The sequence below is a fragment of the Mandrillus leucophaeus genome, unplaced genomic scaffold (assembly GCF_000951045.1).
Source record: "Mandrillus leucophaeus isolate KB7577 unplaced genomic scaffold, Mleu.le_1.0 Scaffold974, whole genome shotgun sequence".
Classification (NCBI taxonomy): Eukaryota; Metazoa; Chordata; class Mammalia; order Primates; family Cercopithecidae; genus Mandrillus; species Mandrillus leucophaeus.
Window position 1 is genome coordinate 1265526 of NW_012110630.1, and position 13874 is coordinate 1279399.

The following is a 13874-nucleotide window of genomic DNA, read 5'->3' on the forward strand; positions in this document are numbered from 1 at the left end:
GAGATGGGGTTTCACCATTTTGGCCAGGCTGGTCTCGAACTCCTGGCCTCAGGTAATCCACCCACCTTGGACTCCCAAAGTGCTGGGATTACAGGAGTAAGCCACTGCACCTGGCCCACCTTACATGTTTTGATTGATGTCTTATGTCTCCCTAAATTGTATAAAACCAACCACTTTGGGCACCTGTTCTCAGGATCTCTTGGAGCTGTATTACAGACCACTGGTCATTCATATTTGGCTCAAAATAAATCTCTTCAAATATTTTAGAGTTTGTCTCTTTTTATCAATGGTGGTAAAAACACATCACATGATCTCTATCCTGTTAACAATTTTGAATATTTAATACAGTATTGTTAACTATAACCATTATGTTATAGATTATATTCTAGAATTTTTTCATCTTGCATGACTGAAATTCTTTATGCGCTGAACAGCAACTCCTAATTCTTCCTTCCCCCAGCCTCTGGCCATGACCATTCTGCTTTCTGGAGTGCAAATGTCTCTTTGAGATTCTAATTTCAGTTCTTTTGGGTATATACCCACAAGTAAGATTGCTGATTCATATTACATTTCTATTTTTAATATTTAGAGGAACTTCTGTACTGTTTTCCATAGTGGCTACACCATTTTACATTCTCATCAACAGTGGACGGGGCTATTCATATTGGGCCAACACTTGCTATTTTCTTGTTTTGTTGTGTTGTGTTTTGTTTTTTATAATGGCCATCTGAACAGGTGGGAGGTGACATCATGGTTTTGATTTGCACTTCCCTGAAGACAGTGATGTTGGGCATCTTTTGATATAGATCTGTTGGCCATTTGTATATCTTTTTTTGAGAAGTTTCTGTTCAAGTCCTTTGCTCTTAAAAAAATCCCCAGTATGATTACTGTATAAATGACAAAAATTCTATACTGTTTGTTTACAGTTTACAACATGGTATTCTGATGCATATGTATGTTGTGAAATGATCAAATAAAGCTAATTCATGTATCCATCACCCATTGCTTTTTTTTTTTTTTTTAAGACAGACTTTCACTCTATTGCCCAAGCTAGAGTACAGTGGCACAGTCTTGGCTCACTGCAACCTCCACCTCCTGGGTTCAAGGAATTCTCCCACCTCAGTCTCCCGAGTACCTGGGATTACAGATGCCTCCACTACACCCAGCTAATTTTTTGTATTTTTAATGGAGTCTGGGTTTTGCCATGTTGGCCAGGCTGCTCTCAAACTCCTGACCTCAGGTGATCCGCCTACCTCGGCCTCCAGAAGTGCTGGGATTACAGGCATGAGCCACTGCACCCGGCCCTTTGCTCATTTTTGAATCCAATTATTTGTTGGGTTTTGTTTTGCTGTTGCATTGTAGGAGTGTCTAATAACCCCTCACCACATATATCGTTTGCAAATATTTTCTTACATTCCATAGGTTGTCTTTTCATTCTGTTTCTTGTGCTGTGCAGAAGGTTTTTAGTGATGGAATTTCAGTTGTCTGTTTTTGCTTTTGTTGCCTGTGCTTTTAATATCATATCCAAGTAATAATTGCCAAGACCAATATTATGAATGCTTTGCCCTGTGTTTTTCTTTAAGAGTTTTATAGTTTCAGGCCTTGCATATAAGTATTTAATTAATATTCAAGTATTTAATTAAAGCTGAAATTTTTGTGTATGTAGGATAATATCCAATGTCATTCTTTTGCTTATGGCCATCCAGTTTTTCCCAGCACCTTTTGGTGAATACTGTTTTACCCCATTGCATAGTCTTGGCATCCTTGTAAAAGAGGATTTGACCTTATATGCATGTGTTTATTTTGGGTTTTCTTTTCTCTATTCCATTGGTCTATATGTCTTGTCTTTATGCCAGTGCCACATTGTTTGATTACTGTAGCTTTGTAATATGTTTTGAAACCAGGAAGTGTGAGACCTCCAGCCTTTATTCTTTTTTCTCAAGATTGTTTTTCCTATTTGGTGTCCTTTATGGTTCTATCTAAATTTTAGGATTGTGTTTTCTATATCTGAAAGAAAAAAGTTGCTGTTTGTCTTCCAGACTACATTGATTTTGTCGATCACATTGGGTAGTATGAACATTTTAACAGTGCTCTTTCAGTCGATAAACATGGCATGTCTTTCCATTTATTTTTCTAATTAAACGTTTTGTAATTTTCAGAGTACAAGTCTTCCTCCTCCTTGGTTAAGTTTATTACTAGGTATTCTTTTTGATGCTGTTGTAATTGGGATTATTTTCCTTTTCAGATTGCTGTTAGCATGTATAAATGCAGTTGACTTTGTATCCTGCAGCTTTGCTGAATTTATTAGTTCTAACAGTTTTTTTGTGGAATCCTTAGAGCTTTCTATATGTAACATCATGTCATCTTCCAGCAAATATAATTTTACTTCTTCCTTTTCAATTTGGACGTCTTTTATTTCTTTTTCTTGTTTCTGGCCATAGGACATTTAACATGATCCATGATAAAGAATCAGAAAGATGAGAATTATTCCAGATGTATCAATTCTAAATAAGAGCTACTTATTTCAGAATAATATCTATTAGAAAACTGTTCCTTCATGTTTATTTTTTCAGGTGAATTTAAGTATAATTTTTTCAGGATTCATTTGGCATTTTGATTGGAATTGCAATAATACAGTTATTAATTCATAAGGTACTTGCTGTCTTTACCATAGTAAGTTCTTCTATTCAGAAGAGAAGTGTCTTTTGCTCTTCTCAGGTCTTTTATCTCTCAGAATACTTTGTTTTCTTATTTTCTTTTAATCATCTTTATTTTTCTCTTCTACATGTTTAACATCTTCATGGCTCTGATAAGCTAACATGGTTTTCCAGAAGCGTCTTGACAAATGTCATTATAATGAAATAATTCTTTGCAGTATCAAACAGCTATTTAACATGAAAACTAACAGCAGAGCAGATTCTATTTAAAATGATAATTTAATAATAAATCAAATGTTTAATATTTAAATAAAATGTAGTTTAAATAATGTTCAAATAACTTAATAATTATAATTTTAAAGATTTTAAAAGCAAGTTTAAACTTTGTATGGAGCCTGTGGGTTTTAAAGCCTATTCTTAGGTACACAATTTAATTTGACATATTCTAATATGTTATTGAAGGATTTTAAAAAATTGTTTCTGCTTTTTGTTCAAGTGTTTGTTTTCCAGGAGCACAGTCATATATAGTAAATAATGAAAATCTTGTACTTCTATTGTTTATACCACCTTATTTTTTTCTTGTGGGTTTCAGTTGGTTATTACCTTTGGAATACCTTTGGAGACACACATATTATAAGTAAACATATAATATGTTAAGTGTGATAAATGGGGAAAAATAGGGTAAGGGGCATAGAATTGTGACTATGGGTAGTTGCTATAATATATATTATTATATATAATATATAATCACATTTTTACATAAAACATGTGATATAATTACTATAATACAGAGACAAAAGGGTGTAGGGGAGGGAAGGAAAGAAGAAACAGAAGAGAAACAGGAGACAGAGACAGACAAATCTGCCTGAGATGATACAACTAGTAAATTGTGAAACCAAGTTTCATAATTAGGTTTTCTGATTTCAGAGTGCATATCCTTAATAGTGACACTGTGCTGTAATCTGTAGACAGGGCCAGCAGCGAAGTATGGACTTAATGTGACAGAAATAAGGGACTATTCAGGGTTAATCTTTAAGCTGTTACTGTTTTGATTGTTGATATAGTTTAGCTGTGTTCCTACCCAAATCTCATCTTGAATTGTTCCCATAATCCCCACATGTTATGGGAGGGACTTCATGGGAGGTCATTGCATCATGGGGGACAGTTACCCCCTGCTGCTGTTCTCATGATAGTGAGTTAGTTCTCATGAGATCTGATGATTTAATAAGTGGCTTTTCCCCCTTTTGCTCATACTTCCCCCACCTGCCATCATGTGAAGAAGGATGTGTTTGCTTCCCCGTCTGCCATGATTGTAAGTTTACTGAGCCCTCCCCAGCCATGCCAAACTGTGAGTCAATTAAACCCTTTTCCTTTATAAATTACCCAGTCTTGGGTATTTCTTTATTAACAGCACAAGAATGGACTGTTACAGTAAATTGGTACCAGGAGTGGAGTGCTGCTATAAAGATACCTGAAAATCTGGAAGCAACTTTGGAATTGGGTAACAGGCAGAGGTTGGAACAGTTTGCAGGACTCAGAAGAAGAAAAGAAAACGTGGAAAAATTTGGAAGTTCCCAGAGATTTGTAGGGCTCAGAAGACAGAAAGACATGGGAATGTTTGGAACTTTCTAGAGACATGTTGAATGGCTTTGACCAAAATGCTGATAGTAATATGGACAATAAAGTCCAGACTGAGGTGCTCTCAGATGGAGATGAGGAACCTGTTGGGTACTAGAGCAGAGGTGACTCTCGTTAGGCTTTAGCAAAGAGGGTGGCAGAATTTTGCCCCTGCCCTGGAGATCTGTGGAACTTTGAACTTGAGAGAGATGATTTAGGGTACCTGGTGGAAGAAGTTTCTAGGGAGCAAAGCATTCAAGAGGAAGCAGAGCATAAAAGTTTGGAAAATTTGCAGCCCCACAATGCGATAGAAAAGAAAACCCCATTTTCTTCAGGAGAAATTCAAACCTGCTGCAGAAATTTACATAAGTAACAAGGAGCCAAATGTTAATCACTAAGACAAGGGGAACATGTCTCCAGGGCATTTCAGAGACTTTTGCAGCTGCCCCTCCCATCACAGGCCCAGAGACTTAGGAGGAAAAAATGGTGTTGTGGGCCAGGCCCAGGGTTCCCCCTGCTGTGTGCAGCCTAGGGACTTGGTGCTCTGCATCCTAGCCACTCCAGCCATGGCTAAAAGGGGCCATTGTACATCTCAGGCCATTGCTTCAGAGGGTGCAAGCCCCAAACCTGGCAGTTTCCACATGGTATCGAGCCCACAGGTGCACAGAAACCAAGAATTGAGGTTTGAGAACCCCTGGCTAGATTTCAAAGGATATATGGAAATGCCTGGATGTCCAGACAGAAGTTTGTGGCAAGGGTGGAGCCCTCATGGTTCTGCTAGGGCAGTGCAGAAGGGAAACATGGGGTTGGAGCCCCCACACAGAGTTCCCACTGCAGTACTGCCTAGTGGAACTGTAAGAAGATGGTCACTGTCCTCCAGGCCTCAGAATGGTAGATCCACCAACAGCTTGCACTGTGCGCCTGGAAAAGCTGCAGACACACTCAATACCAGCCTGTGAAGCAGCCAGGAGGGGAGCTGTACCCTGCAAAGCTACAGGGGTGGAGCTGCCCAAGGCCATGGGAGCCCACCTCTTGTTATCAGCATGACCTGGATGTGAGATATGGAGTCAAAAGAGATCATTTTGGAACTTTAAGGTTTAATGACTACCCTATTGGATTTCAGACTTGCAAGGGGCCTGTAGCCCCTTTGTTTTTCGTTTCTCCCATTGGAACAGCTGTATTTACCCAAGGCCTGTACTCCCATTGTATCTAGAAAGTAACTCACTTGCTTTTGATTTTACAGGCTCACAGGTAGAAGGGACTTGCCTTGTCGCAGATGAGACTTTGGACTTGGACTTTTGGGTTAAAGCCAGAGTGAACTAAGACTTTGGGGGACTGTTGGAAAGACATGATTGTGATTTGAAATGTGAGGACCTGAGATTTGGGAGGGGCCAGAAGTGGAGTGATGTAGTTTGGTTGTGTCCCCACCCATATCTCATCCTGAATTGTAGTTCCCATAATCCCCATGTGTTGTGGGGGGACCCCGTGGGAGGTAACTGAATCATGGGGGCAGTTACCCCCTGCTTCTCTACTCATGATAGGCCTATCTTTATAATGTATTTCTTATGAGCCTTGAACAAAGTTCTTTAAATCCTTTGGATTATTAATGTATTAAACTCTACTTTTTTCTTACCCAAATCTACATTTTGTATTTACCTTTAAAAATTGAGTATGTGGATTCTTTTTCCCACAAAAATGTTGAATTTAATGTGACCATTCTCACAATCACATAAAGTTGACTTAATAGTACAAAATGATACACTTTGGATGAGTAGTATTTCATGGGAAAGCTGCAGTTGAAAACCTAAAGCCACTAATACGTTTTATTAGAAATAAAAGGAATAATATATAGGCAATTAATTGTATAAAACATGCTAACAATTGGATGAAACTAAACCAAAAGCTGATATTCTGGATTTACAGTCATCATAGAAAGGAATTATGTGGTGTTGTAGATTCATTCAGTCAACAGTTCTTTATTGATCACATCTTAGGTATTAGGGGTACAAAGATGATGAAGACATATTCCTATCCTAGAGGACTTTGTATTCTAGTGAACATATAGACATGCAGATATCAATGTATACAAAGATCACTGTAGAAGTTACGATGCTTATAGTTATCTGTAACAGAAGCCCCAGCTGAAGTGGCTTAAACAATACACAGAGTTTATTGGTCATGTACAGGTGTATCTGAAAATTACAGAGGCAGGTGAGGCTTGCTGTAATAGCTCAATATACTTCCTTTTACCTGTTTCTGCTCAGTGCTTTCCACATGCTAACTTTATCCTAAGGCTGACTCCCTTTGAGGTTATATCATGACTACTAATAACTCTCAGGGCTACTCCAGAAAGAGCTTTTGTCTTCCAACCATCAAACTAAAGTCTTGGGTTCACTCTGACTAGATCAACTTTGATTGTATGCAACTCTTTCACTAGATTGAATAAAAGTATAATTTTGGGTTGAGTGAGAAACTAAAACTCCAGAACTTCCAAAGTATCTAGTATACCTATAAAAATTGGTGTTTGTCTTATTTTGGCTTTATTATTTCTAACTTTGATTTCTTCTAATACACAGAAAATCAGGAATCCTTAATGGTGGGAAGTAAAGTGATAAGAAGATCATAGTTCAATAATCTTCCAAATTTTTGAAAGCCTAAAAATTATGTCTTTGGAGATCTGTGATTTTGTGCTCACATCAATGCAGAAATTAAGAACTCAACATAAGAAGTGTGTCTTCTCCATTATTTCTTTCCTTGTAACTGGGGCAGTAAGGTGGATTTTGATATTGGGTTCACATGGTTCATGGTTGGGCTGTTTCAAGTCTCAATTACATTTGCAGTAGCAAAATGCCAAGGCCAGAAATGTCAGGACTTACCACAATGACCTCATACTTATGATTTGAGCAGTAATTGGGGAAGCCTTCTGTTTTTTACTTTGCTACTAATTTACATTTAATCTGGCTATTCATAGTATATAATACTTTAAAAGCTGAATTAGTAATACAAAGCTACTTTTATTTCAGAGTAAGCACTTCCACTTGATCTCTTTCTGCAGAGTCTCTGGTTCACCACATTTGCATTCACCGCAGTTCTGTATCTCTCCATGACAAGTGTTCATTCAGGAGCCACAGCATGTGACACTGCTATAGGATTGCCAGATCTTATTTTAGAGAATTTGGACAAGGGGGCAGTAGGAGAGAGATTATTTGCTAATAGTCTGACCAGGCTAAAATGCAATCCCATTCTGCATCCTAACACTGTTGGAACAAGGCACCCAAATACAGGATAAGCCTGTGAATGTGGGCCATCTGGTAATCCAGTACTGCTCGAGTGTAGGCCTCTCAGCTCTACAAACAGCCTGTGGAGATAAATTTGACACACTTGGTGTATAAGGGTTCCTGCCCTAACTTAAAAAAGAATTACTTCTTTGTGCTAAAATTATATTAAATGTTATTTAGAAATAAAGGAAAAAGTAGTTTACATTTCCTATTGATGGATTATACCGATGATTATGTCCAAGGCATAATAATAATAATAGCAAATACTTGTATAAAGCATACTCTGTGCCAGGCACTATTCTAAGCATTTTATGTGTATTGGTTCATTTAACCCTTACAACATCCCTATGAGATACGCTATTATTATTTTACTGAGGATGGAATTGGCACAGAGAAGTCAAATAGTTTACCCAAGCTTTCACAGTTCAGTGAGGAACAGAGTTAGGATTTTAATCCAGGAAGTCTGGGACCAGAGTTCGTGTTTTTCATAACTGTGCTGTATTTTCTCTCAAGTCAGGACTGAAATTGTCTTAAAAGTAATACCATTAACTTAATGGCTATGTTTTATTTATAACTCATTAATTATGTTATACTTATTAACAGGTATAATTATTTTATTGTGTTTTGAAATAAATGAGCATTTTGAAACTTACCTCTAAATACTCAACATGCTTGTGTTTTATTCTAGGAGAAGACTTTGCAGTTGTGCAGCAAGAAATTATTATGATGAAAGACTGTAAACACCCAAATATTGTTGCTTACTTTGGAAGCTATCTCAGGTATATTGTTTGTTTCCCTTTTGAAAAGCAATAGTGATTTCATCACCTAATACATTAAACAAAATAAAGTTAGTTTTAATACCATGTTTTGTAGTTTTTCTTCATGCTTTGAAGATAGGATATTTTCACACGAATGGATTTTTTACTTAGGACCTATGTTAATTCTGTAACCAATATTACATGGGAGTTCTAGATGTGCTTTTAGTGAAGGTGCTGGCAAGTAAAAACGTTATGGTTAGTCTTCCAGTGGTGGACTAGTGATCTAAATATGCCATTCTCTTGCCCCTTTCTTCTGGACTTAGGTCAGTGTAGAGTCAGGAGTATCTCTTCCAATTATGTGTTTATCAGAAACTTTTTTTTTTATTTTGTGCTTCTGGTCTAAGAGTACTATATTACCTTGTCCCTTTCCTTCATTTTGTCCAAAGAACTAGGAACTCTAATGATCTCAGTAACTTATTTTTCCAGGTGCTAAAGTGAACTTAGGACTGTGAATTTAGGACTGTGAATTTCCTTCCTCTTGTTTTGGTAGCCAGACCCAAGCCAGGTTCCTAGGTTATATTGCATAGACGATCACCTTAGGGTCAAATCTTGTTTCCATTCACTTCTGTATGCAACTGTGAGTTGATCACTGGTGACCTAGTTGTTTTTAAGCTTCCTCCAAGGGAAGATTAGAGAATATTTTACTTCTTTTTTTTTCCTTTTTTTTTGACGGGGGGGCTGGAGGGGACAGGTTCTCACTCTGTCACCCAGGCTGGAGTGCTGTGGTGTGATCATGGCTCACTGCAGCCTTGACCTCCCTAGGCTCAGGTGACCAGGTGATCCTCCCACCTCAGCTTCACGAATAGCTGGGACCACAGGTACGTACCACCATGCCCAGCCTTTTTTTTTTTTTTTTTTTTTTTTTTTGAGACAGAGTCTTGCTCTGTCGCTAGGCTGGAGTGCAGTGGTGTGATCTCGGCTCACTGCAACCTCCACCTCCCGGGTTCAAGTGATTTCCCTGCCTCAGCCTCCTGAGTAGCTGGGACTACAGGCATGTGGCACCACGCCCAGCTAATTTTTTGTCTTTTAATGGAGATGGGGTTTCATTATGTTGGCCACGATGGTCTCGATCTCCTGACCTCATGATCTGCCTGCCTCGGCCTCCCATAGTGCTGGGATTACAGGCATGAGCCACTGCACCCAGCCTTGTTTTTGTATTTTTTTATAGAGACGGGATGTCACTGTTGCCCAGGCTGCTCTCAAATTCCAGGGCTCAAATGATCCACCTGCCTCGGCCTCGCAAAGTGTTGAAATTACAGGTGTGAGCCACCCTGCCTGGCCTTCCCTATGTATTAAAAAAACTCTTAAGTTTTTCTTCAGTATACTTTAGCAACATCCAACATACTGTAACTTATTGCAGGTTCCCGTTTTCATGTGGTCCGGGTACAAAACACTTTTTCTTTTCTCTTTTGGGCCCAACAGATAGAAAAGACTAAGATATTCTGCCCTGTCACCTTTCCAGCTTTTGAAAAGCCACTTGGACCTGCTGTTCATGGTTGTAACCACTCTTGTACAGCTTTGATTGCCCCACCTTGTTTAAGGTGGAGGTGTGGGGGGTTTTTTTGTTTTTGTTTATTTGTTTGTTTGTTTTGGGGTTTGTTTTTTTTTTTTTTTCGAGACAGAATCTCACTCTGTCACCCAGTCTGGAGTGCAGTGGCACTATCTCAGCTCACTGCAACCTCCCAGACTGGAGTGCAGTAGCACAGTAGCGCATATTGGCTCACTGCAACTTCCACTTCCTAGGTTCAAGAGATTCTCCTGCCTCAGCTTCCCGAGTAGCTGGGACGATAGGCGCACGCCACCATGCACAGCTAAATATTTTCTTTTTTTGAGACTGAGTCTCGCTCTGTCGCCCACGCTGGATCCCAGGCTGGAGTGCCCTGGCGGGATCTAGGCTCACTGCGGGCTCCGCCTCCAGGGTTCAGGCCATTCACCTGCCTCAGCCTCCCGAGTAGCTGGGACTACAGGCGCCTGCCACCCTGCCTGGCTGATTTTTTTCCCCGCCCCCTGCCCCGAAGCGGAGTTTGTTCAGGCTGGAGTGCAGTGGCGCGATCTCAGCTCACTGCAAGCTCCGCCTCCCAGGTTCACGCCATTCTCCTGCCTCAGCCTCCCAAGTAACTGGGACTACATGCGTCTGCCACCTCGCCCGGCTAATTTTTTGTATTTTTAGTAGAGATGGGGTTTCACCGTGTTAGCCAGGATGGTCTCGATCTCCTGACCTCGTGATCCGCCTGCCTCGGTAATTTTTTATTTTTAGTACAGACGTTAGTCATGCTGGTCTCGAACTCCTGACCTCAGGTGACCCACCCGCCTCAGCCTCCCAAAGTGCTGGGATTATGGGAGTGAGCCACCGCGCCTGGCCGAGGTGTGGGTTTTATGGAGACTTCAGGGAATTAACTAACCCTTTTCACATAGGGATAGGTACTATGCCCAGGTCAGTGGCTGTTACACATTTTGAATGGGTTCTTTAGCAGCCAATTTAAAACTACTTATATGATGAGTTATTCAAACAGCAACCTAACACAGATAGTTTCTCCATCAGTTTGTATGTTAGGAAGCCTACTCAGCACAGGCAGTTACTCTGTAAGTTCAAAGAAATATTCTCTTAAAACCATTGAAGTTCATGATACAAATAACTAATACAATTAAATAACACCACTTCAAAACACTTTGTTTTACTGCTATTGGTCCTAACAAAATGACCTACCTACTAGACTCAGCTAGGAGAAGTATTACAAAGGTTTTTTTCCCCCAAGGGCAAGCTGGTCTTTAAATGAGCATTTTTTTTCCACCAGGGACATTGATCTAAGAGTATCTCTCAAACATGATCTGAATCTTACAGAATTATGGAACCATCCAAAATCTAACCTCTTATTCCAGGATAATCCCACTTATTTATATGGCACCCTTGGTATGGTAAAATGAGCATGATCTTTTTGCCAGAGACAAATCCTGTCTTTAGTAGTTAAGAGGTTAAGTTCTGGAAACAGATTGTCTGGTCTGAAACTTGGTTCTATCACTTATTAATCAATTATTTAACCAGTTTGTGCCTCTGTTTCCTCATCTATAAAGTGGAGATGATGATAATAATATCTACATGATAGGATAGTTGTGAGTGCTTCCTGGATAACTACATATGAAATACTAAGAACAGTGCTTAGAATATAGTAAATGCTCAATAAGTATTTGCCGCTATTGCTGCTGCTGCTGCTGCTGCTACAACTACTGGGACTTAATTTTCTAAAAGTATCATTATTTTAGTGTCTCATTTGATCTTTCAGCAACCTGGATAGCAGTATAACTGTGGTAGATGTTATTTCCGTTTTACAAATAAGATTCTTGAGAGAATTTAACATCTAAGTTTTTTATTTTATGATTTTGCTTTATTCCAAATACAAAGAATACAAAAAGCAAAATTACCCAGAAACCAAAGTAAAACAGACAAAAGTAGGATCATTTTTTTTTCAGTAAAACTATGTTCTTTTAGTGTTGTATAATCTAATATTAAGAAACACTGATTTAAATATGTTATTTTATTCTATAACGGGTATAGCTGATCAAAGTGATATGATGGTAAATAGTCGTGTAATGTAAGACAGCAATTAATTTTATCTCTCTCTTGCTCTTTTCCTCTGTAGAGATTCTTCCCATATTCCCTAATTGAAGTTCAGTCTTAGCCAAGTTTGGAGTAGGGAATCCTAATAGTTAGACTTGTAGGATGTTAGATCTGTAAGGGACTAAGAGATGTTGTCATACAGCCCACTCTTGGTTATAGATGAGAAAATGGAATGGGAGATAAATGACTTATTTAGGCTATTCGACTTCTCATTAGTGGCACTGGGATTTAAACCTGGCGTTCCAGCTAACTAGTCTGATGTCTTTTTTGGCATACCATTTTGAGATTCAGCATACCATTTCTGAGATTTAGTCTCAGACGGAACATGATTTCTTGAATTCTTTCTCATTACTGAATGACTTTACAAAGGAGGATCTTGTTTGAACTTGATACAAACCCCGTAAAATATATACTGTTCATTGCAACATTCTTCCTTCTATTTGTTGCTATTACAACCTAGATAACAAATTTAGACAAAAAGTCGAGGAAACTAAGCAAATGTAGTTTGACCATTGATAAATTTCCCCCTCAGAGAATCAGACTTAACCTATGAATTATCTTGATATATGACTAGCATGTAATTAAGTTTCAGAAGCCCATTTTGTATCAGGGTAGCTGTGCTCGCTTCTGAAGAAATACTGAAACTGAGCTCCAATAAAGCAGAATACCTGGCATTCTTCTTAACAAGGCCTTTCCTCCTCCACTGTTCAATATCATTAATACACTGTACAATAAAAACTCAATAGACGAAGCTTTACCATTTAAAAAATTTAGTCCTCGTTTGGTATGTATTTGTATCTGAATATTTATGTTTGTGTATTTATTATCTGAGGTCAGAAGTTTGAGATTAGCTTGGCCAACATGGCAAAACTCCCATCTCTACTAAACATATTAAAACATAAAACAACAGAATTAAATCATCATAGACTTATTCTTTACAATTCTTTTGGAGCTTAACTATTACTTCTTTTATTTATTTTTTTATTTTTTGAGACGGAGTCTCGCTCTGTTGCCCAGGCTGGAGTGCAGTGGCGCGATCTCGGCTCACTGCAAGCTCCGCCTCCAAGGTTCACTCCATTCTCCTGCCTCAGCCTCCCTACTAGCTGGGATTACAGGGGCGTGCCACCACACCCAGCTAATTTTTGTATTTTTAGTAGAGACGGGGTTTCGCCGTATTGGCCGGGCTGGTCTCGAACTCCTGACCTCGTGATCTCCCTGCATCAGCCTCCCAAAGTTCTGGGATTACAGGTGTGAACCACCGCGCCTGTCCAACAAGTGCTTCTTAATAAGCCAGTAGAAGATTTGATCCATACAGTAAAAACTATCTAGAATAGATATTTTAAACCTTTGGGCTGGGTGTGATGTTTCACGCCTGTAATCCCAGCAATTTGGGAGGCTGAAGCAGGTAGATCATCTGAGGTCAGGATTTTGAGATTAGCCTGGCCAACATGGCAAAACTCCCATCTCTACTAAACATATTAAAACATAAAACAACAGAATTAAATCATCATAGACTTATTCTTTACAATTCTTTTGGAGCTTAACTATTACTTCTTTTATTTATTTTTTTATTTTTTGAGACGGAGTCTCGCTCTGTTGCCCAGGCTGGAGTGCAGTGGCGCGATCTCGGCTCACTGCAAGCTCCGCCTCCAGGGTTTACTCCATTCTCCCGCCTCAGCCTCCCGAGTAGCTGGGACTACAGGCGCCCGCCACCACGCCCGGCTAATATTTTGTATTTTTAGTAGAGACGGGGTTTCACCGTTTAGCCAGGATGGTCTCGATCTCCTGACCTCGTGATCCGCCTGCCTCAGCCTCCCAAAGTCCTGGGATTACAGGTGTGAGCCACTGCACCCGGCCTGCTTCCTTTTCACTTTCCACAGCCCCACAC

At 39.3% G+C, this 13874-nt stretch overlaps 1 protein-coding gene across 2 annotated transcripts in view; it reads left to right on the forward strand.

Moving 5' to 3' along the window:
• The window catches only part of MAP4K3 (mitogen-activated protein kinase kinase kinase kinase 3), a 135279-nt gene that overhangs the window by 19053 nt on the left and 102352 nt on the right, over nt 1–13874 (forward strand). For both annotated transcript variants that reach the window (XM_011970802.1, XM_011970803.1), the window contains exon 2: nt 8241–8331. In XM_011970802.1, coding sequence (XP_011826192.1) covers nt 8276–8331 — 56 coding nt within the window. In that variant the 5' untranslated portion in view covers nt 8241–8275. The remainder of the gene's footprint in view (nt 1–8240; nt 8332–13874) is intronic.